Source organism: Engraulis encrasicolus, chromosome 1, assembly GCF_034702125.1.
Source record: "Engraulis encrasicolus isolate BLACKSEA-1 chromosome 1, IST_EnEncr_1.0, whole genome shotgun sequence".
Taxonomy (NCBI): domain Eukaryota; kingdom Metazoa; phylum Chordata; class Actinopteri; order Clupeiformes; family Engraulidae; genus Engraulis; species Engraulis encrasicolus.
The window spans coordinates 57201911-57225672 of record NC_085857.1 but is presented as its reverse complement, the minus strand read 5'-3'; the positions used below and the strand labels follow the sequence as shown (position 1 = coordinate 57225672).

At 43.0% G+C, this 23762-nt stretch overlaps 3 protein-coding genes across 4 annotated transcripts in view; 1 reads left to right on the top strand and 2 right to left on the bottom strand.

The window, feature by feature from the left end:
* The window catches only part of LOC134458593 (zinc finger and BTB domain-containing protein 47-like), a 13422-nt gene extending 11293 nt beyond the window's left edge, over nucleotides 1–2129 (bottom strand). Inside the window, exons 1-2 of the mRNA XM_063211014.1 lie at nucleotides 2104–2129; nucleotides 679–811 (exon numbers count right to left, since the gene is read on the bottom strand). Coding sequence (XP_063067084.1) covers nucleotides 679–811; nucleotides 2104–2129 — 159 coding nt within the window. The remainder of the gene's footprint in view (nucleotides 1–678; nucleotides 812–2103) is intronic.
* LOC134455795 (peroxynitrite isomerase THAP4-like) lies at nucleotides 678–12404 on the bottom strand. The gene is made up of 7 exons (XM_063207101.1): nucleotides 12129–12404; nucleotides 7631–7774; nucleotides 6648–6819; nucleotides 6225–6293; nucleotides 2375–2408; nucleotides 2176–2235; nucleotides 678–811 (listed from the first exon to the last, which is right to left on the bottom strand). Exons 1-6 carry the CDS (start codon nucleotides 12402–12404, stop codon nucleotides 2223–2225), a joined length of 708 nt encoding a protein of 235 aa, XP_063063171.1. The 3' UTR covers nucleotides 678–811; nucleotides 2176–2222.
* Nucleotides 12315–23762, top strand: part of LOC134455582 (zinc finger protein 585A-like) — a 26723-nt gene continuing 15275 nt past the window's right edge. Inside the window, exons 1-4 of one of the 2 annotated variants that reach the window (XM_063206727.1) lie at nucleotides 12315–13310; nucleotides 19161–19411; nucleotides 20731–20877; nucleotides 22527–22599. In XM_063206727.1, the coding sequence (XP_063062797.1) occupies nucleotides 13013–13310; nucleotides 19161–19411; nucleotides 20731–20877; nucleotides 22527–22599 (769 nt within the window). In that variant the 5' untranslated portion in view covers nucleotides 12315–13012. The remainder of the gene's footprint in view (nucleotides 13311–19160; nucleotides 19412–20730; nucleotides 20878–22526; nucleotides 22600–23762) is intronic. The other variant, XM_063206736.1, reaches the window with a different exon arrangement.

The following is a 23762-nucleotide window of genomic DNA, read 5'->3' as shown; positions in this document are numbered from 1 at the left end:
TCCTCTGATGCCTGCAAAACACAAGTGTCTGTAGTTAAGGTAAATATTTAAGATCAGATCCATCTACCTAAAGACTATGCATTGTTATCTGTACCCCAAGACAGCTAAAACTATCCTCAGGTAAGACTATGTATCGATTATGTCATCTGTTTTGGATAATTGTTGCCTCCCAGGGCATCTGTGGCCTAATGCTTAGGGAGGTGGTCTTTAGATCAGAGGGTTGCAGGCTCAAATCCCACCCTCATTTGTAGCAGGCTTGTACGAAATTCCGAATTGAATGAATTTGAATTCAAAGTAATGCCATAATATGAACACAAGGTGGTGGTGTTCTATGTACTCTCAATGGGTGGTGTAGCTTAAATTCAAAGAAATTCAAGGTAATGACGCCACCTAGTGTTCGTATTATGGCATTACTTTGAATTCAAATTCATTCAATTCGGAATTTCGTACAAGCCTGATTTGTAGCAAACCCTGCTACTGGAACGATCCTGTACATGGCCCGTGTCAAATAAACAGCAAGGTGTCTCACTCGACTTTCATCTATGTTTGTAGGCAGGGTGTGTGTGTGTGCCTATCTATCTATCTATCTATCTATCTATCTATCTATCTATCTATCTATCTATCTATCTATCTATCTATCTATCTATCTATCTATCTATCTATCTATCTATCTCTTACCTGTTGAGTGTTGGCAGTGTGGCTTGTCCATTCCACGATGATCTGGCAGGTCCAGCATTGCTGAGTCACGTGGAAAACACGTCCGTCACGCCGCGTCAAGACACTACACGACCCCGCACTGCAGCCCAAACACCTGGACAGATAGACAGACAGAGGTCAATGACAAAAATCAATTAATCGATTAATAACGATTATTATAACAAATCTCATTTAATCTCACTCATCAAATCCACTCACAGTTTAGCTAGTCAGAGTCATTCACACATTTGAATCTGACAGCTTAAAGTTTGCCTGACAGCTCTTGACTTGCGCTTTGTAAAAAAAAAAGAGGCCAGACTCCTCTGTCGTCGAGCAGTTAAAATCTGAAGACTGCGTATGTTTTTCAAGGTTTTATGTTTATTTATGTTTTATTTTATTATTATTTTTACCTTATGTTTTATCTTAATGTTTTAAATGTTTTTTTGACTCTAATTCATTTCCCTGTTTTCCTTTCATTTACATTTGTTAACTTTGTGAAGCACATTGAGTTGCACCTGTGTATGAAATGCGCTATATAAATAAACTTGCCTTGCCTTGCCTTGCCTTGTAATGAATCAGCTGTTCGTAAATTCAAGACGCTTTTTTAATAAAACTTTCCAGTATCACACAAAATTCGAGAAAGGACTGTCATGTTGGGGACACTTGAACAAGTATAAGGGATAAAGATTCAGTAACTAGAATTATTTTGAGTAGCCTAACCATTGAATACATATTTCTAACTACTAAAACGTGAGGATATTAGGACAAAGACGATGATGCCAAATCAGCTGGGAACCATAACCGGTTGGTAATTTCTCTTTTTTCAAATAGCCCACTGCAAAGGGTGTTACCATCACAGGCTGTGTTACTGTCTTATTCTTGATGAATCTCCCCCCAACAACAAAAACGCGGGGTGTGGTCATTGCGTTAGGACAGAGTTGCGTTTGAGGGAAAAGACGCACACTAGTAGTCTATTTGATAAGCGGTCCCACGGCCCAAGCGCGGCCCAATGGTGCGAAACTGAAAGTTGACAGCGCCCCTGGAGGTTGTGAGCGCGGCCCAACTTTGGACCGCGGCCCTATGGTAGAGAATCCCTTATTTATACCACTAATAATGGTCATTCTGAGAAGTCAAGAGAGAGTTGTAATTTCAGGAGGGGGCGCTAAGATTTTTTTCTTCAGCTGCATGTATACACTCTGGGTTCTTTCCATTCCATATCTCGCAAAAACTACGACAAGTTAATTCAATATCTCGCAGAACCTGGTCTTAGGTGGTCTTAAGATCAGAGGGCTGTGGGTTTGAATCTCAACCTTACTTATGGGTATAAAAGAGTGTTTTCATCCATAGCTGAATTGCCCTTGAGCCCTTAACCCCACGTCTCCAGGGACTGTAACCAATACCCTGTACCTAAGTAACCGGAAGTCGTTCTGCATAAAAGCTAAGTGTAATGTAATGTAACGTGTGTAAAATAGCATTCACCTGTCAAACAGCTGCAGCAGACAGGACACTTGAACAGTCACCTCCTCCTACAAACTAATCCTGTAGACACACACACACACACACACACACACACACACACACAAACACAAACACCATTTCAGAATCTGTTTGGATTGCACACACGAAGCACAGCAGTTAGGGCACAGAATGTGTGTGTGTGTATGTGTGTGTAACTTACTTGTCCGACCTGAAGTATGGCGTACTCCTGTCATCTAGGAAATGAACAGAACACACACACACACACACACACACACACACACACACACACACACACACACACACACACACACACACACACACACACACACACACACACACACACTTCATTTAAGCGGCCAACTACTGTAGCTTCAAAAAAACAAGTAGCAAAGAAGTTTGGTTACATTTAGGGAAAGTTTGCATGAATTCATTTCACCATATTACTGTGTCGGCGTCTTGCAAACTGCTTACGTTAACGTTTACAAACAAAGTTTCTGTCCCGTCAATAAATAGCTAGTCTGTTTATAAAAAAAAGGGGATCGGCTGATTCGATTGTCACGTCTTATCAGCCGTCATGTCACATGATCAGGTCGACAGGTGGCAGGTCCGCGTTTCCACAGATTCCAGGCGTTTATACAGCGCTAGATCAGATCTCTGCTGGAGTGAATACGTGGGCTCTGGCGTCTTTAAATCATTCCCCACGTGTACTCATTTTTCAGTATTTTAATATGAATGAACAGTGCATTCGCGATAGATCCGATACAGACATGAATTAATGTGCCCCTTAGTTTGGAAGTTACTTTGTGTGTGGGTGGGAGACGGGACGCCTTGTTTTTTTTCGTAACATTGGTTAAAAACCTACAAAACTGTTATTTTTCCTTTAAAAAACAAATGTCAATGAAAGAAGATGTGGTACATTATGTTTCATATTAGTCTTAGATGAGAAGAAACATTTTTATTAAGATTTATGTTAAGGTTTATATGTCAAACATCCTGCGGTGTGACTGTAACATGAATGAAACCAGGAATAGAATATATAAATTAACCAACAACATTTTGAATAATGTATGAAACATTTGGCATGATTGCATAAATATTAACTTTATATTAAGATATGTGAATGTGAAAAAAACTCAGTAATATTAACTACAAGTTCAATTTCGTAACACAAATTGCGTCCTGTGGGGTGACATGTATGTCAATGTTTGTGAATGGGCAGCTGCAAGGTCAACTACAAGGGTCTTAAAGACCTAACCAGTCAGTGCCTCAGTTATTGGAGAGTGCTCTGGAAGTTTAAGGTGACTCTTAACCTCTTAATATGTCTTCATATTGCAATCTTTCTCTCACGCAATGCTTAGGTTCATTTTATGGTGTCCTGTGGTGTGACTGCTCTTATAGAAGGAAAAAAAAAAAAATTATAAATGAAAACACATATTAAGATTAAACACAATATCATTATCAAGTTAGCATGAGCTCAGATGTCAGTCATGTATACAAAAGGATTAAAATGGCCATAATGCAGTGAATTCCCTGTGGTGTGACTCCATTTTCCTGCGGTGTGACATGCCTATGCAATGTGTTGATGCAGGACACATTTTCCCAAAAATGGCAAAAATAAGGTGAAATTCCACAGACCACTAAGTGCTTTATTTTTTTCTCTTTTTTTCCAATTTTTATCCATCATTTTTTTCAGGAATTTGAAAAACTTTTTTTTTTTTGCGTTACGCCCATAACCCTTTAGCTCCCATAACGGCCGTGAACGTCCGGCTGGATCTGTACCATAACTGCCGCGGCCGGCCGGAATATTTTCATATGAAAATACAGCTGAACGGCCGTCATCATGCAGTTTTTCCAGCTTTCAAACACTTAAGCTCAATATTACAGACCCTCCTCGATATACTTTCAGTATAAAAACTATATGTTTATATTATTTTATTTTTCAGTATTTTAGATTTTATTTCGAGATGCGCCGCTTTATGCGATTTGGCAATCTGCCGTCAATTCAAATGACGGCCGTCCGAGATTGAATGGCTACAAACATAACCATTCTGTTTCTACAATCAATATACACTAGGGCAGTCATGGGTGAGCGGTTAGGGCGTCAGACTTGCATCCCAGAGGTTGCCGGTTCGGCTCCCGACCCGCCAGGTTGGTGGGGGGAGTAATCAACCAGTGCTCTACCCCTTCCTCCTCCATGACTGAGGTACCCTGAGCATGGTACCGTCCCACCGCACTGCTCCCCATGGGGCGCCACTGAGGGCTGCCCCCTTGCACGGGTGAGGCATAAATGCAATTTCGTTGTGTGCAGTGTGCAGTGTTCACTTGTGTGCTGTGGAGTGCTGTGTCACAATGACAATGGGAGTTGGAGTTTCCCAATGGGCTTTCTTCTTTCTTTCTAAATATGAAAACTTCCAACCCTCTTCGATCTATTTTCATGGTCAACAGCACATGTTTATGACTATTTGGGCTATTTTAGATCATGTTGTTTTATTAGGCTTATGAGATGGTGTTCAACTGTGATGGGTTCTGCCATGGTCCTAAATAGCAAACGCAACTGTCCAGCCGATGTCAACACGCCACATATTAAAAATGTAAACTGTCTTCGGTGTGTTTTCAGAGTGAAACCAAATGTTGGTATCCAACTATCTTAGTTTCCTGGAACAACGACCAGCGACAGCTCTGTGCAACAGCGCATGAAGGAAGCGCAGCGCAGCGCCTACCCATTTTGCGTGTCAGCTTTGGCAAAGCAGTCAAGTAGGCTACTGTTAGGCCTACTACTCCACGTTGCCCTTCATAAAAATATGCGCGAAGGCATTGAGTTGAATGCTAACTTCCAATAATAACCTACCAACGTGGTGTTTGTAGCACTTCAATTCCGTATTACTCGGTGATGCCTGGCGCGTCTTACCTGTGCCAAATCGGGGTTGGAAACTTCCTTAGAGCTCCATTCATGTCCTGTCTGATATCGCGGACACTTCTACGGTTATCCTTACACGTCTTTGGCATGGTTCAGTTCAAACATTATTAGCTAGTGTAGTCCTTTACAGTTATCGCATATAATCCATAGGCCGACCGCTTGAAAACAGGACTTCTGGGTGAACGACATTTGTTGTCGTCACATGTCCATTGTTCAACTTTGACCCTGGATGGATGGATGGATGGACGGAAGGATAGATAGATAGATCGATAGGTAGATATATAGGCCTAAATATATAGATATATAGATAGATAGGCCTAGATAATATCGGATTTTATCACATTTTTATCATTTAATCCACATCAAAGGCACTCTATGGGAATACTGAACAATGAATTATCCATAAATGATATACCATTTGAAAGTGTGTTTTCTCTTCTTTAATATGAAAGTAACTTGTAATTGACACTTTTCATTTATTTTCAAGTTATTTGACATTATTTAAAATATGACCAAAATGCAGCTTTTTTCTTAGAATTCTTGGTAGAATTCCGGCCTATTCAAAAAAAGTTCTGGTAGCTAAAGGGTTAAACGTCAACCACCCACGTGTGTCTGTGTTTATGTGTTTACCTGTCTGCCTGTACGTGGGCGTGTGTGTGTGTGTGCCTTTCCTGTTCCAGTGTGTTTGTGTGTGTGTGTGTGTGTGTGTGTGCGCGCGCCTTACGTGGGCCAGTGTGTGTGTGTGTGTGTGTGTGTGTGTGTGTGTGTGTGTGTGTGTGTGTGTGTGTGTGTGTGCCTGCCTTACCTGGGCCAGTGTGTGTGTGTGCCTGTGTGTGTGTGCCTTACCTGGTCCAGTGTGTGTGTGTGTGTGTGTGTGTGTGTGTGTGTGTGTGTGTGTGCCTGCCTTACCTGGGCCAGTGTGTGTGTGTGTGTGTGTGTGTGCCTTACCTGTGCCAGTGTGTGTGTGTGTGTGTGTGTGTGTGTGTGTGTGAGTGTGTGTGTGTGTGTGTGTGTGTGTGTGTGTGTGTGCCTTACCTGTGCCAGTGTGTGTGTGTGTGTGTGTGTGTGTGTGTGTGTGTGTGTGTGTGTGTGTGTGTGTGTGTGTGTGTGTGTGTGTGTGTGTGTGCCTTACCTGTGCCAGCGTGTGCGTGTTCCTGGTGACTGTGTGTATCAAATGTCCAATCGTCTACACCTTCATCCACTGAAGACGGAAGCACAGAAATAAATAAGTTTGTAAGTATTTGTGTGTGCTTTTGAAATGGGCTCTCATCCCTGATACAAGTGTGTGTGTGTGTTTGTTTATAAGTGTGTGTGCTTTTGAAATGGGCTGTCATCCCTCATACAAGTGTGTGTGTGTGTGTGTGTGTGTGTGTGTGTGTGTGTGTGTGTGTGTGTGTGTGTGTGTGTGTGTGTGTGTGTGTGTGTGTGTGTGTCTTTCTGCCCTCGGCCTCTTCCTTCACAGACTGGTGTGTGTGTGTGTGTGTGTGTGTGTGTGTGTGTGTGTGTGTGTGTGTGTGTGTGTGTGTGTGTGTGTGTGTGTGTGTGTGCGCCTCACCCTTCACACTGGTCAGTGGGAGAGTCGCGATGGTGTCATCGTCGGCTTGGAAGGTGGGGGTGGGGCTGTCTGCAGTTACGGTAGAGATGGTGGTGGAGAGGGGAGAGATTGGCGCACCAGCATCAGCAGGAGGAGAGGAGGACAGAGGAGACCATGGCTTCACCTCAAGCACCTGCAGAAGACAGGACATCAGCAGAACATCAAGCGCCTACACAACAGAGTAGAGTAGAGTAGAGTAGAGTAGAGTGGACAGAGGAGGAGAGGAGAGGAGGGAGAGGAGAGGAGGAGAGGAAAGGAGAGGAGAACCTGGCTTAACATCAAACACCTACAGAACACAGAACTGATGGAACATCAGAAACATTAAAGACCTACAACACGGAACATCACAGAAAAGTCTCAACACAGACAAATAAACACCTAGAATGCAGAATGTCTGCAGGACATCAGACCTAACAGGGGAGAGCCAGGAGAATGTAGCTTAACATCAAAGGCCTGCAGAACACACAGGACATTAGCAGAACATCAGAGAGTGAACACACAGCTATGTCAAAGTAGAGTAGAGGAGAGGGAGATGGAGATGGAGTCTGGCTTAACATCAAACACCTACAACACAGAACGTCAGCAGAAGCATCAGAGAACGTCAGAGAAAAAAAACTCATGATGTATCAGAGAGTAGAATAGAGGAGATGGATAACGCAGAGTCTGGGGGATAATCAAACACCTAGAATGCAGAACATAGGCAGAACAAACACATACAGGGTTTTCAGGCCGACCAGAACGGAGCCGATGCCCGCACCAGTTATGTTGGGCACTGAAGTGCTTACCTGCAAACCGCCCGTGTTCATAGCGGGCTCTGACCTTTTTCTGCACGTGACTATTACCCGGATGGACCTGCTGACGACCACATTGTCGTCACGGTTCACAGTAAAAAAAAAGTGCAGTAAACCATAAACAAGTGCAGTAAAGTGCAGTAACCACCTTACCGCCAGAGGGCCCCTGTTCCTGATGACTGGGTAGCCCAGATAGGTGACGGAGTCAGAGCTGCCCTCATCTGACCCTTCACCTTCCGGGCTGCTTAGGAGCAGCCTGCGAGGTTCCGGAACGTTCACCTCCGCACCGCCAACAGCCTGCAATACAACACAACACAAAGCATGTCAAAATAAGAGCCTGCTAACACAACACAGTACAAAGCAAGTGTCAAATTAGAGCCTGCGATAGACCCAGTCAGCACCTCTGGGCCTGCCCATGAAACTGCTTGTTTTCCCCCACCTATGTTCCACCCGCTGAATGTAGTGGTTAATCAATATGTATAATGACTGGTGGTGATTGGCACCGCACGACCAGCATACAGAGGGGAAAACAAGCAGTTTTATGAGCAGGAGACCCAGAAGTGCCGACTGGATCTGTAAAACACAACACAAAGCATGTCAATAACAGAGCCTGCAACACAACACATACTAGGCAAAATAAGAACCTTAGACACAACATAGCACTAATCATGTCAAAATAAAAGCCTGCAAAACATTGCAGCACAATCCACATGTGGGCAATTTCTGGTCAAATCAGACACTTGTCGGGTCTAGTATTTTCAGTGACAAATTGGAACCCCAGTGACAAGTCATGGGGCTAAGGTAAAAGATCCAAGAAATGGGCTGAATCTCAAATGGTGCACTTGTGCACTTTAGTGTTCATGTTTCAGTGTGCATGCCATATTAGTTACGCACTGAAATATAGTGCCCGAAGTGCACAAGTGCACCATTTGATATCCAGCCATGGTTTTGTTTCTCAGAAAGAAAATAAAAACTGAAAAACACGGCTTAGTTCGGTGGTGTCATAAAGACCTTATTAATCAAACCCGAGGCAGAGACAAGTTTATAGATCTACTCTATCAAAATTCATGAGGCTGACAAGCTCATCCATATGCAGGCCTCTATACATTTCAAGGCAAATCTGAGTTTAACTCTGTGTATTGCTTTGCTTCAAGACTTCTTTTGTATGGGAGGAAGACAACATTCCACATGCAGCTAGTGGAAAAAAGCCTGGCTTGACACACAATATAGTATATGTAATATTTGACAATGACAACACAAGCAGGAATGAGCCACAGCATAAACATACACCACAGATACATGACCTCTAAGAGACAAGTAGGCCTATAATTTTATCAACCAAAAATACATAAAATAGTTCATCCAGCAACACTGTGCCGTCCACTCCACGTGTTGGAATATTGGGCAACAGGCTAATACAGAAAATAAAATATAGTGACTTCAGATTTTTCTTTTTAAAGTGTACTGTCCTTCGCTTCATTCACTTATCAAGGGATTCAGCAACTGTGTTAATCATTAGCTCTGGGCGATAGTGCGAGCGCATCTCTCTTCCACTTTACCAATACAGAAAAGTGTCAGTGTCTCCTCTACTGGTTGTGCCTAGGGCAGTGGTTCTCAAACTTTTTCCATCATTGTGCCCCATTTTGAGAAACTCTGGCCTAGGGTCAGACAGGATGGCATTTAGTCGTTATGCTGCAAAATGAATATGGATTATTTTTCATCTCTTTAATCTTTCTCTAATCTTTAGCACATTGAATGACAATTATGCATGATATGATAATGTGTTAAAGGCCATTTTAATTGATTGATTTTAATAAGTGTAGTGGAAAGTGCGCACATCCAGCAAAAAAGCATCAGCAGGTGCCAGATCAAAAAACTGTCACATGTAGGAGCGGGAAAGGATCTGCACACTGCTTGCAAAAGACTTAATTTATTGGGAGCAACGTTTCGATCATAGATCAGCATCCAAGCCTGAAGAAGATCTATGATCGAAACGTTGCTCCTAATAAATTAAGTCTTTTGCAAGCAGTGTGCAGATCCTTTCCCGCTCCTACAATTGATTTTAATAAGTACCTCCACACCACCGATAGTTTTTGGAACCGCGTTTTTCTTCAAATGACTAGGCCGTCTGTGTTTAAATTCCTCCTTCATGTCCTCTTTGTCGAAATGGGCACTGCAGACGCGAATATTCACGGAGGCATCCAGACCGTCTGAGGGGGGGGAATGATGGAAAAAGTTTGAGAACCACTGCCCTAGGCACAACCAGTAGAGGAGACACTGACTTTTTTCTGATGCAAAGTCACATATTGGAACGCACCCTGAAATTTCTAAGTTGAACAGGAAATGTAACCATCATGCAGCATTTTCATCCAGAGTGCATTGCTGTCTGCATGCGCATGCAGGTGATGAAAAATCGAATATGCTTATTCTGTTGGGTACCCTGCTGGGACAACCAACAATGACCTTAAAAAGACGTTGTTTGGACGTCTTTTTGCGCAGTGAGTAGCTTTCCATCACTGGCCAGTTCTTGGGTCGAAGGGGGTGATGCGCAAGTAGATTACTTTTATTATGAAGCGGGTGGGTGTGATGTGTGATTGATGTGAGTGCAAATGCGTGGTGTAAGCGTGGCTGGCAGAGTTCAATAAAGATTTCGTGTTCACCACCGGTACCTGTGCCTCCGCATCTCCTTTTTTTAAATACACAATTGGCTGATTTTTGCATGTTTGGTTTTACTTGTGGACGGACTAACCAAATGGTTCGTCGCTGTGCCTACCCCGACTGTGACACGCCGATGGAGAGGTACAGCACTGTGAGTTTCCACAGATTGCCTCTCCACAAAAACAACAAGGACACTACGTAGATGGATCCATGCTTTGCAAGTCCCAATAGACACACGGTTCGAAACGCTCAGACAAAGAGAAATTTTAGTGTGCGTTCCAATATGTGACCTTGCGTCCTCAACTTGTGCTTGTGGCCTCACCCCGCCTCCTGGCCCCTCCTCCGTGGAGAAAACAATAAAGTTTCCCAGCTGTCAGCCTAGTCGACACAATTTTTGGGGGACTATTCTTCCTTCACCATCCCAATTGCAAATGAGAAAAGGACATTAGAATTGTGCTTTTGCGAGATATTGAAATATGCTGTTGTCAGTGATGTCATCATGACATACTGTATTACTTCCTAGTTCAAGGCCACAAGCACAAGTGGAGCATGCAAGGTTGCCTATTGGAACGCACTCTCAGTCATGTTGCTTTGCAAGGTGACATGTCACATGTTGTCAAACTATCGCGGGATGAATGCGACTGCAGTCGGATCTTGCAACCAAAGAGGGTGGAGTAATAAAGACGAGGCTTCAGAACCCGCCCACCCAATGCAAAAGAGTGTGCTCAAGTTGAGTCTCCTACGGGGGTGTTGTCCCCTCCTTCTTCTTCTATTTTTTGAGGTGTTTGCACGAGAAGCCATCTACAGCGCTAAGGGGACTCCATTTATTCTCAACCTCAGGACTCCGAAGGTCTCCTAAATGAAGGTCTCCTAAAGGGGCGTTCACCCGACAGAAAGTGGATACCAGAAATGAACTACAATGACGTATCTCGATCTATAAGATCTCTGTTGTAACCCCTGCTGTAGGCTCAGACGACTTAGATAAAGCAGGTGAGCGAGAACTTGTTGTCACGATGTGGGTGGTATTAAATACAGCGCATTTAAAGTCGGCCACAAACATGCACGAGACGATGAGCTCGTACCAGTTTGATCTACTAACACACCACGTGTGAGGAGTGGGGGGACAGGCGGAGCTGAAGTGGGGAGCAGTGCAAACTTGTGTATGGGGTGTGAGACAAGAATCATAGGCATGCGCACTTTGCCAGTTTGATGCATTGTGGTTCTAACCAGAATGCATCAAAATGGCAGTGTGCATGCCCACTGCCTAGCAAAAATCTTACTGCGTTGTCACGAACGAGCCTAAATATACACACTTGAGTGAGTTGTTGACCAAGCAGTTCATGGGAGCGTGACCTCGGAGGCGGTCTGCAGACGAGCATCGACGGGGATAAGCAACTGACGGAGTTGCAAGATCCGACTGCAGTCGCATTCATCCCGCGATAGTTTGACACCATGTGACATGTCACCTCGTCGACTCAACATGACTGAAATTTTGAAGTTGGACAGGAAATCTAACCATCATGCAGCATTTTCATCCAGAGTGCATTGCTGTCTGCATGCGCACGCATGCGTTGAGGAAAATTGAATGAGGGTAGTTGCTTATCCCCGCCGATGCTCATCTGCAGATCGCCTCTGAGGTCACGCTCCCATGAACTGGTCTCCTAAAGGGGCGTTCACCCGACATCACATGGATACGGGAAAAGAACGAGCCTGAAGTATCTTTGTCTCCTATAGGATTCTTTGGTTTTACTATCACGTTGCATTGCGATGTTTACTTTTTTCACCTTTGCCAACATTATACTATAAAAAAAACTATGATAGTCTATATACAGAACAGGTTGCAACTTTGAAAGGACATGTCGTGATACCGCATATCACGATTAGATACAATATCGCCACAGCCCTAATTCAAACCCCAGCTGCTTGCATGACATCTGTAAAGCTTTCCAAGCTCAAACCAAGATGGCAAAAATAATTTAGTAGGCTATATTACCTCAGTTGTAATTGCCATAGGTCTTGGAACAGCATTTTTCTTCAGATGTCGACATTTTTCACTTGTTGGACTGAAGTCATCATCGTCGAAGTGTTCACTACACACTCTGTAGTCCTTTGCTTTCAGTACTTCAAATGGAGTCTGCATGTCCAGTTGAAGAACACCCAGCCATAAAGGCAATGTTTCAGGGTCATAGAGGGGCAAACGATGAAAGCTTAGACCCTTATACTTGCGCATTCTATGGCCACAATTGGGCATAGCACAAACTCGAACCATTTTCACCCAGATAATGCTTTCTGCAGTCACTCAATGTAAACTGGTTTAATCCTGAACCAGCTTCTGAGTATAGGCCCCTGAACCAGCTTCTTAGTTCACCCCCTGCCCTTTTTTGAAACTATTATTCCAAGTCACGGCATCTACTTTTTTTTAATGAACAGGTTTTTTTCCATAAGGAAGAAGGTGGTCGGTGTAATGTGCTACCTCTTTCATGAAGGGAATGGAAATTAACCTATTTTGAGTTGGGCATACTGGGATTATTCCAAGACAGAAAGAACAAGCCTTGCGAATGACTTTTATTTTGGAAAACGCCACCGAGTAGCGGCCATCTTGGAACGCGTAGCGTGGCTGACTTCACGCACCTCCCCGCGTTCCTCCGAGTCTTTTATCCAGAGGAAAGCCAAGCTAACAGTCGGGTTTTCTACGGTGTAGACGACGCACTAGATGATTAAACACGCCCGCAGCAACACTGGTGGATAGTAGAGGGGCTAAGTAAACGCCATCTATGGTTCGTTAAGATGTGCTAGTACCCAATCCGTGGAGTTAGGCCCAACAGGACGGTTGTTGCAGACATTGGGAGCGGGGAGAGCAGCCGTGTTTTTCGAATCATGGAGAGCGCTATGGCGAACAACACGGGCTCGGGGGACGATGGTGGCTTTGGCGAGGAAGAAGAATCTTCAACGACGCCGTTTGACGGTAATAATCAGACGAAGTCAGACGAGGAGGGTGGATCGGAGAACGAGTCTGGATCGGGATCTGGATCTGGATCGGATGAAGAAGAAGGAGAAGGGGGAGAGTTGCCGAGGCCTCAATCGGTGTCCAGCGGCGCTAATAACGCTTCAGGGGGATCGGCGTCGGAGGTTGACGCGAAGGAAGAAGAAGAGGGCGAGGAACGTTCTCCCAAAGGTAAGCAAACAGCGTAGCTGACTTCACACCAACAACAAACTGTGCATATGACCATTAATATGCTATCTTAAAGCCCACTTCTTGTGGTTTTACTGAACCAAATACTGAACTAATATGACAGTTTAATTAAGGTGTCGACGTTTTGACGAGGAATGTTCTCTCAAAGGTAAAGCTAAGCAGCGCAGCGTTGGTGTAGCTGACTTCACGCCACAGAAACTATGCCTGTGTTTAAAAATCATGCCACTTAAATATTAATTAAGAAATATTGTAAGAATGAGACATTATCTCTGACGTAAGAGACGTATGTATTGGAGTCGCGGTTGTATTAAGACGTCGACATGTTTGGAAATGTTCTCCCAAAGGTAAGCACAGCAGCGTAACATCAGCGTAGCTGACTTCACGCCACAACAAACTAGACTATTCCTGTGCTCAAACATGCCATTTCTAAAGACATGTCTAGCGGGTTTAAGCCAAATACTGGAAATATGACAGTACATCTGTTGTAAGAGCCATGGTTGGAATCGCAGTTTTATTGAGATGTCGACATTTTCTAAGTTGCTTGGAATATGCTTGCTCCGTTGTTGTTCTTCTCTGTCGGTGCTTGAACGGAAGTTTGTGGGTCTGTTTGCATAACATGCAGCCGTAAAGACAACATTTCGGGGTCGTAAGAGGCAAGCGGTGAAAGCTTTAAATCCCCCACCTCCTTATACTGTTGCCACAGTTTTGTATGGGGCAGATCCGAACCATTTTGGCGACAGCTATGGCCTATTGGTTTATTAGCTTGGCTTTAGATCAAAGGGTTGCATGTTCAAATCCGATTCCCAGATTGACGCTCCCATCTCAGGACGCTCCCATTTCATCTCGCTCCCACTAGCCAGACTATCGGTACCACCGCCATATGACGGAGCCAGTTATCTTGTTGATGTTAGTTTTTTGTTTCTAACCCTAAACCTAACCCTAACCCTAAACCTAACCCTAACCCTAACCCTAAATTGCTTGTATGTGGCAGTATATGATAATACGTGAAATATAATCGGGTGGGACCGCACGTCCGGGAGTGATAGAAACACCTGGGACCGCACGTCCGGGAGCGAACTCAGTTGGGAGTATCAATCCCCTTACCTTCAAATCCCACCCTTGCACGCACTCTCATTCCATAGCGCCCTTGAGCAAGGCACCTAACCTCCACGTTGCTCCAGGGACTGTAACCAATACCCTGTAAATATCTGTAAGTTTCATTGGATGAAAGTGTTTGGGTAATGACCCAGACTGCACTAGAACTTGGGTCCCCATGGGCATGCAAGCCCATGCAGTTATGTGGGGGGGCTTAGCACACTGTATGTGAAATGTTTTGTCTGTAACGATTTTTGTGTCTCGTTGCAGAGGACAATGCTGAGTAGAAAGTGTGTGCGTGCATGTGTATGTTTTTTTTTTTTCTTTCTTAATAATGACTTCGGTCCCATTGCGTCTCAGAGGAACACACAGAGAGTGTGTGTGCGTGTGTGCGCGCGCACGTGTGAAATGTTTTTTTTTTTTTTCAATTGTGACTCTTCGGTCTCTTTGCGTTGCAGAGAATTTGTGAAAATTAGCTGTGGTTTCACCATCTTCACCTGTGCTGCTACAACAATTTACCCCAAATAGTTGTAGTGTCACTACCACTTTGGAATGGGAAGACTAGAACTAGGTACAGTGATGGCTATTTTGTTGTTTGGCTGTGGCTTGACTGGAAATCTCTGATGGGAATGGTCGAATAGTCTAAAACATTACATGAGCATTTCTTTGCAACGTCATGAAGCCATTTCATAAAAACCAGCACAATCATACCTTACCAGCACAATCATAATCAAATCTTTGGCGTGGCGCCGCTGGGTTGCATGAGTCTACGCGCACCCAATAGACCAGTGAATCTAGCTCTAAAAAGGCCCAAACACGGGACGAATAATGGTTCCTACTTTTAAGTGACCCCATTGTATCACATATTAAAAATCTACAGCTTTATATTTAGTGGAACATACTTTTTTTCGAGGTCAAAGTTGGCAGATTTCCCATTCATTTCTCCATAGGGAGAGAATATATGAAATAAGAGGTGAATAGGGTAACATTTTAAACTGGCATATTCATTTGAAACGTTCACAGATGGTAACTCACATTCAGTAAATCAATTTTTGTATCGCAAGTTTTCTGAAATATGATGACGAAATACAGTGCCTTCAAAAAGTCTACACACCCCTCCTCAAATGTCAGGTTTTTGTGATGTAAAAAATGACAGAAAGACAAATAAATTCACAGCTTTTTCCACCTTCAATCTAAACTATTAACCTGTACAATGCAATTGAGAAACAAGCATGACGCTTTAAAGGGAAACAATAGAAAATAAAAAAAACTCAGTTAACATGGTTGCATAAATATACACACCCTTAAATTAATACTTAGTTGCAGTACCTTTGGGCTTGTCTGGGCTATTCCAAAACCTCAATCTTATTCTAGTGAAGCCATGCTTTTTTAGATTTAGGCGTGTGCTTAGAGAAATTGACGTTCTGAATGATTAGCTCCTCTGCATCTTCACCTTTCTTCCTGGGGGGCGAAGGTTTTGTGCCACTACCACGGCCCCTGTGATTTTTTTCATAATTCCCTCCTCCCTAATGAAGGCCCCAGTTACAGCTGAAGAAAAACAGCACAAAAGAACAATGCTGCCACCACCATACGTCATGTTAGGTATGGTGTTATTGCGGTGATGTTTTGCGCCAAACATACCCTTTTGAATTATGACCAAAAAGTTCAATCTTGGTGAGGTAAATTTCTCAAAAAATACTTCTGTAATCTCCCAAATGCATGTGGGAAGATGTGTTATGGTCAGGTGAAACTGAGGTTGAACATTTTGGACATAATTCCAAAAGGTATTTTTGGCACAAAACATCACCGCAATAGCACCATACCTAACGTGAAGTATGGTGGTGGCAGCATTGTTCTTTTGTGCTGTTTTTCTTCAGCTGTAACTGGGGCCTTCATTAGGGAGGAGGGAATTATGAACATTTCCACAGGGGCCGTGGTAGTGGCACAAAATCTTCGGCCCCCTGGTAGAAAGGTGAAGATGCAGAGAAACTAATCTTTCAGAACGACAATTTCTCTAAGCACACGCCTAAATCTACTAAAGAATGGCTTCACTAGAATAATATTGAGGTTTTGGAATGGCCCAGACAAGCCAAAGGTGCTGCAACTAAGTATTAATTTAAGGGTGTGTATATTTATGCAACCATGTTAATTGAAGTTTTGTATTTTCTATTGTTTCCATTTAAAGCTTTATGCTTGTTTCTCAATTGCATCGTACAGGTTAATAGTTTAGATTGAAGGTGGAAAAAGCTGTGAATTTATTCATCTTTCTGTCATTTTTTTACATCACAAAAACCTGACATTTGAAGAGGGGTGTGTAGACTTTGAAGGCACTGTATGGAAATGAGGTCATATGTACTGAAATATGTGATAAAATCTGTGGTAAAAGACCAAGCATAAAACAAATTGCAATAGTAATGGTTCATATATTACATTGATCCTTCAACCCCTCTGCATCACATATTTCATCAATTCAGTGGAACATACCTTTCCCAAGGTCAAAATTATCCGATTTTACCCACTGAATGGCAAAATGCATTGGAAATCTGATACTTCTGACCTTCAAAAAAGTATGTTCCACTAAAGTGATGAAGGTAGATTTTTCATATGTGATGTAGGTGGATTAAATGTCAATCAAAAGTGTAAATCTTTACTTTTGCAATTTGTTTTATGTTTTGCCCATTGTTGCATAATTTATCACATATTTAAGTAGATGTGATCTCATTTGCATATTTAATCATCATATTTCAGAAAACTTGCAATACCAAAAATCTTTGTCTTTGCTTCAGTAAATTACTGTGAAAGTTTCAAATTGATATCTTATTGTTTAAAATGTTAGCCTATTCCCCAAGTATCTCCTGTATTGTCTCCCTATGGGAAAATGAATGGGAAATCCATGTTCCACTAAATATAAAGCTGTAGATTTTTAATATGTTATTTAGACATACCTAGGGATTACAAAAAAACATGGAATGATTACTATTGCAATTTGTCCCGGGTCAAACGCTAGATTGACTGGCCTACAATAGTGGGACAGATTCGGATGGGCTGGGTCGTCAGGAAAACGCTTCCACACACTTATAACTACTCTCGCGAATGCGAACACTTAATTTGGCCTAGGGTTGGTGTAGGGGAGAGCAGGGACGAATGAAACACTTTTTACTCAACGGTTATTTTTAAAAATAATAAAGCAGATGAAAAGCATTTTGTGATATGATCAACAACCTATATGTGTATTCTAATAGTTACGGTTGTAATTTAACACAACCGTTAAGGTATCACGTTTATTTTTTAACTTTGAATGCAACCTGTCGTTTGTTTCATCCGTCCCTCAATGTCGGGACGGATGAAACACACATGAGGGACGAATGAAACAGTGGGTTGTAAACAGAAATAATTCACTGTACTCTATTTTTTATGATACACACATGACAATGCACTACTACACTTCTCCTGAGTAAAATATTATACAATTTATCAAACTATAAATGGGTGAGAGATAGCGTTTTTCCACGTGGGCAAATGCGCGAGATCCACATTTCCATTCTGGTATTTTTTCTGCCATTCTGATGACTAAATTTCATCTAAAACACTTATTCTATAATTATTATGCAGTTTACTTAAGTCTTGATGCGGGATTTACAGTGGATCCTCCTGTTTTATTTTGATCCAGCTTTAAGTCAATGGGCGAGAGGGACGGATGAAACGGGTGTTTCATTCGTCCCGACAGTGTCTACTGACACTAAAATCCTTTTTACCTGTAAACTCGACAACTTTGACATTTCAGACTTTCAGGTATGTTAAAGGAACGATTAATCTGCTGTATGAACATAACATTACTGCATAAAGCAACCAAAAGAACTTTTGATCACAAAAAAACTAAGACGGGTAAGATTTTACTTAAGGTGTCAAAAACAGGCTCGTGGGGTTAACGTTGGAACTAGGTGACATCATGGCACGAGCTTTCCCGGGGTTGCAAAGTCTTCCGTGCTGAATGTACTGACCGAATATTATGTTTGAGATGTGTATTGTTTTCGAGTAAATCGCAGTGTTTCATTCGTCCCGTGTTTCATTCGTCCCTGCTCTCCCCTATCCCTTTAATAACATAATAATGAATTTTTAAGTTGTTGCTGAGGATACTGTCATGTAGAAATAATGTGTATGTGTGTACGCATTCGCATGTGTGTAATTGTTTTTGTTTGTTTGTTTGTTTTTAAATATTTTTGGGGGGGCTTTTATGCCTTTATTTGATAGCAATAGTGAAGAGATGAAAGGAAGACGAGCGGGGGAGAGAGAGATGGTGCTCATGTCCCCATGGGCATGCAAGCCCATACTGTATGGGAGCTTAGCACGCTGTGTCCCAGTCAAATGTTTCTTCGTAACTTCGGCCTAATTGCGTTGCAGAGGAGGACACCAAGTGGTATCCCCAGGATGATCTGACGGCCACCCCGAATGATACAAAATCATATTTCTCTAGGGATATTGTTATTGTGTTTATGTTTGTGTGTGTATGAATGCTGAATGTGTGTGTGTGTGTGCATATTGCACTTTCTTACACTAACCCCGGAAAATTGGCACCTTGCGGCAGCCTTCAGAGCTGGTGTGTGAATGTGGGGAAAGGGTGTGTATGTGTATTTTGAAAGCGCTTTGAGACAACTTTAGTTGTGATATTGCGCTATATAAATACACATTGTATTTTATTGTATCTCAAATGACTTTTCCACCTCATTACGCCTACAGAGGAGGACACCGAGTGGGACCCCCAGGATGACCCCGCGGCGACCCCCGCCACCCCGAAAGCTAAAAAGCAGCACGAGTGCCTGACGTGCGGCAAGACGTTTGGGGACCGGCGCGACCTGAAGCGTCACCACCGCGTGCACACGGGGGAGAAACCGTATCAGTGCTCCACATGTGGCAAAGCCTTCGCCTACCGCCGCGGCCTGAAGAGGCACGAGAGGACACACACCGGGGACAAACCACACCAGTGCGAGGTGCCAGCTTTAACTTTACTTTTGGGTTTGTGTGCATGTGATTTATGTGAGATGTGACTCTTCAACTCCCTGGGTGCGTTCCAATATGCGACCTTGCGTCCTCCACTTGTGCTTGTGGCCTCGTACCAGGAAGTAATATGTCATGATGACATCACAGACAACAGCATTATATTTCAATATCTCGCAAAAGCTCAATTATAAAGTCATTTTCTCATTTGCTAGACTGACAGCGGGGAAACGTATTTGTTTTCTCCATGGAGGAGTGGTCAGGAGGCGGGGCGAGGCCACAAGCACAAGTGGAGGAGGCAAGGTTGCATATTGGAATGCACCCCCAATCTCACGTCATGTCTGAGGTGCCCTTACGCAAGGCACCTAACCCCACACTGTCTCTAGGGATTGTAACCAATACCCTGTACTCTGAATTTATAAGAGGACCATCAAGCACCTCACCTCTCTCCAGATGCATTAATACATTGTACTAGACTCTTTTGCTCTGCTCTACTCTGATCTACTCTCTATTGTACTCTGCTCTACTCAAGCTCCAGGGACTGTAACCAATGTGTCTTGGCTTTTTTAGTTTGCACTAGTATTGTGGCATGTAGAGTAGATTAGAGTAATCTCTTCTACTCTCTACTCTGCTCTACTCTGCTCTACTCTGCTCTACTCTGCTCTACTCTACTCTACTCTACTCTGCTCTACTCTACTCTACTCTGCTCTACTCTACTCTACTCTACTCTGCTCTACTCTACTCTACTCTACTCTGCTCTACTCTGCTCTACTCTGCTCTACTCTGCTCTACTCTACTCTGCTCTACTCTACTCTACTCTACTCTACTCTGCTCTACTCTACTCTACTCTGCTCTACTCTACTCTACTCTGCTCTACTCTGCTCTACTCTGCTCTGCTCTACTCTGCTCTACTCTACTCTGCTCTACTCTACTCTACTCTACTCTACTCTACTCTACTCTACTCAAGCTCCAGGGACTGTAACCAATGCCCTCTGCTCATCTTTGTTCTCTACTGTAGACGTGTAAGAAGACCTTTAAGCACCTCACCTGTCTCCGGATGCATTAATAAACGATACTCTACTACTCTACTGCACTCTCTTCTCTAGTCTACTTTATTACTCTACTACACTCTCTTCTCTACTCTACTCTACTCTACTCTACTCTACTCAAGCTCCAGGGACTGTAACCAATAGCCTCTGCTTCTCTCTCTCTCTCTCTCTCTCTCTCTCTCTCTCTCTCTCTCTCTCTCTCTCTCTCTCTCTCTCTCTCTCTCTCTCTCTCTCTCTCTCTCTCTCTCTCTCTCTCTCTCCAGACGTGTAAGAAGACCTTTAAGCACCTGACCTCTCTCCAGATGCATCAGAAGCTTCATACGGGGGAGAATAAGTACGTCTGTCCGGTGTGCGGGAAAACCTTCGCCTACCCCTCCTCCCTCACCAAGCACCAGAAGACCATGCACCAGGTACCACACACGCACACACACACACACGCACACACATGCCTCTTGTTAACCCATTGATGCTGTATGCTGAGTATGCGCTGTGTTAACTCAAGTGCCTGGAGCTGCATGAACGCTGCATTACAATTGTGGTTAGGCTAGAGCTAACACATGCTGATGTGCAATGCAAGAGGAGGGTCTTCATGTGCAATGCAAGAGGAGGGTCTTTTTATGTGCTTTGGAGGCTGAGATATTTAGGGTTTTATAGGTAAGGACACCTTTTCCCAAAAAAGGGCGCAGGCATTTAGCAGGTGTTTTTCGCAGGTGGCTTAGGCATCAATGGTTAATTAAGTTATTAACCTTGAGGTGCCGGGGACACTCACTCACTCAGACTCTATGCTGTAAATTGGTTGTGAGCATTGGTATCCAGTAGGGGAAGTTGTGGGACTATCACTTGGCCTTTGGACACATACAAAGAAAAATACCACACACCAGTACCAGGAGGAATAATATTTACCTCAGATTAACCATTTTCAATGACAACAAAGGCACATTGAGCTCTAATCTCTGTGAAATCCATGTACACAAAACAATAGAATCAGTGGTAGTGAATATTTTAGAAATAAGATGGAAAGAATACTGGAAATGTGTCACACAGAGAGTTTCACAAAGATGATGTGAGTGATATTAAAAATACATCGGGTGTGGTGAGGGGCGAGTCAGATTAGCTCAGCCCTTTGGATTAACAGGAGAGAAGAGAACACATGCACCCAGGAGAAGAAGAACAAACGCCTGTGGTGCACTCACTCACACTCATTTGCATTCATCTCCCCTTTTCAGAAGAGCAGAAGTAGAACAGGTGAAGGTACAATCTTGCATATTTGATGTCGACGGCGCTTCTGTGAAATGAAATTAGCTTATTTTTCGGTCCTCAACTCATCAGTGATAATGTATAGTCACTAGTGGTGTCAACAATGATCGATTCAGCGATGCAATCCAATGCGGGGCATGGACGATCCAGAATGGATCCGGCAATTTTTTTAAGTTTAAATTACTTCCATGGATATTTCAGGAGCAAATGAATGTTAAATTAAATAAAAGCACTTCAAAACATTGCAAGACTGATACAGAAAACAGCCAATAAATTGTTGCTCAGTATTTGACTACTTGCATTGCCTCATCATGACTGATTAAACATTTGCTTTGCTTTCAGTAGAAATGTAATGCATTGCAATGCATTGTAGAATTGAATCGGATCGGATCGCATAGAATCGAATCGAAACGAATTGAATCGAAACCTCCCGAATCGTGATCGGATCGGATAATGAGGGCAGTGCCGATCCACACCACTAATAATCATATAGGTTAGCATTAGCCTGGGAAATCCCATGCTTCTTTGCACAACAGTTCCGATCTGAAAGACAGCATGGAATCTACCCTCAGTGAGGGTACCAGATCATGGTCCCTGCCTCTCTCCAATCAGAGAGCTGGAAGGCGTGGAAAGGCGATGACTGCAGTTTGTTTCAAGTTCAAGTTCAAGAAGTTTAATGCCATGTCGACAGAGTCGATAGGAATTTTTCAAATGCATACAATTGACAAGACGCACATCAGCAAGGCACATACAGTAAATATACACAGTGCACCTTTAACCATATTCCTGTCCTACTCTACAGGACGTCACAGCAGAGGGCTTCGACGACAACAAGGAGACCCTGAAGATCCATACAGATGGAACATATGGTGATGGTGAGTATACGCAAATACTTGGATTTTTGTAGTGCACTCAGTAGTCCACTCAGTTTCTTCTATCTTTTCTTTTCTTTTGTGTTGTCCTTTGTTGTCTCTCAGTGTTCTGTTATTTCCACCTTGTGTTTGTATTGTCTACATGTTTCTCATTTGTAAAGCGACTTTTTGGTGTCATGAAAAGCGCTACAAAAAACGTGTGTTTTATTATTATTATCATTTTTATTCATCCATTGCAGAGTTAGACAGACGTATCGGCTACAAGATGACACTGGGGAAGGTTCTTATAGCCAGAACGTCTGTCTTAACCCTGCAAGGGGTGAATAGAAAGGAAAGTGAAAAAAGAGGAAACTTGAGAGCGATCTGTGTCCTACATGTCTGATTAATTCAGAGACGCACCAACAATAAGGAAGAGTATGGTGTGTGGAAGATAACCTTTTGTAATTTGCCTTTTTTCACTATACACGAAACAAAGACAGACACTGAACATCCACAAGCGAACAGGGAGGACTATTGGCAGATGCTGACTGAATGCTTGGAAACTTTATTATCTATACCCTTCTCCATCCATGGCTTAAGTGCCCTTGAGCAAGGCACCTAACCCCACATCTAGTTGAATAAAGGTGTTGGCTAAGTTAATGTAATTAGACGGTGGGCTAGATTTCGTAGCTCCTTTAGAAAATGAGTTTCGTTCTCACTCTCGAGTGGCAACTTGATTTTTCTAGTATGACCTCCTGACAATATGTAAAGCAATATTCTGGCTGTTGCCACGCTGAAAAGTTGCACGTTGATCTTAAAAAATAACGAAAATAAAAGAGACTGGGGGTGACGTCACATAATGCACAGTCAATGGGAAGTCTCCGCCCCTCAAAGTTGAAAAGGGAATATTTATCCGCATATCGGGCTTTTTTCATAGACAGATAATTCACCTAATCATTGAAACAATCCTGACCATTTTCCTGTTACTGGAAAAAATAACACAGCTTGCATTTCTTTACTGACACATAGTTTTTTGGCGAATTGATCTACCCCCGTCACCTCATTGCTCTATTGCTTTGAGGGAACAGACCTTTCATCTTTTTGACATTTATCTCTCGTTGCCCAATGATGGCCAGACAGTCGAACACTAACAGCGAAAAACAGCACTCCTGAAAGTTTGAGAAAAA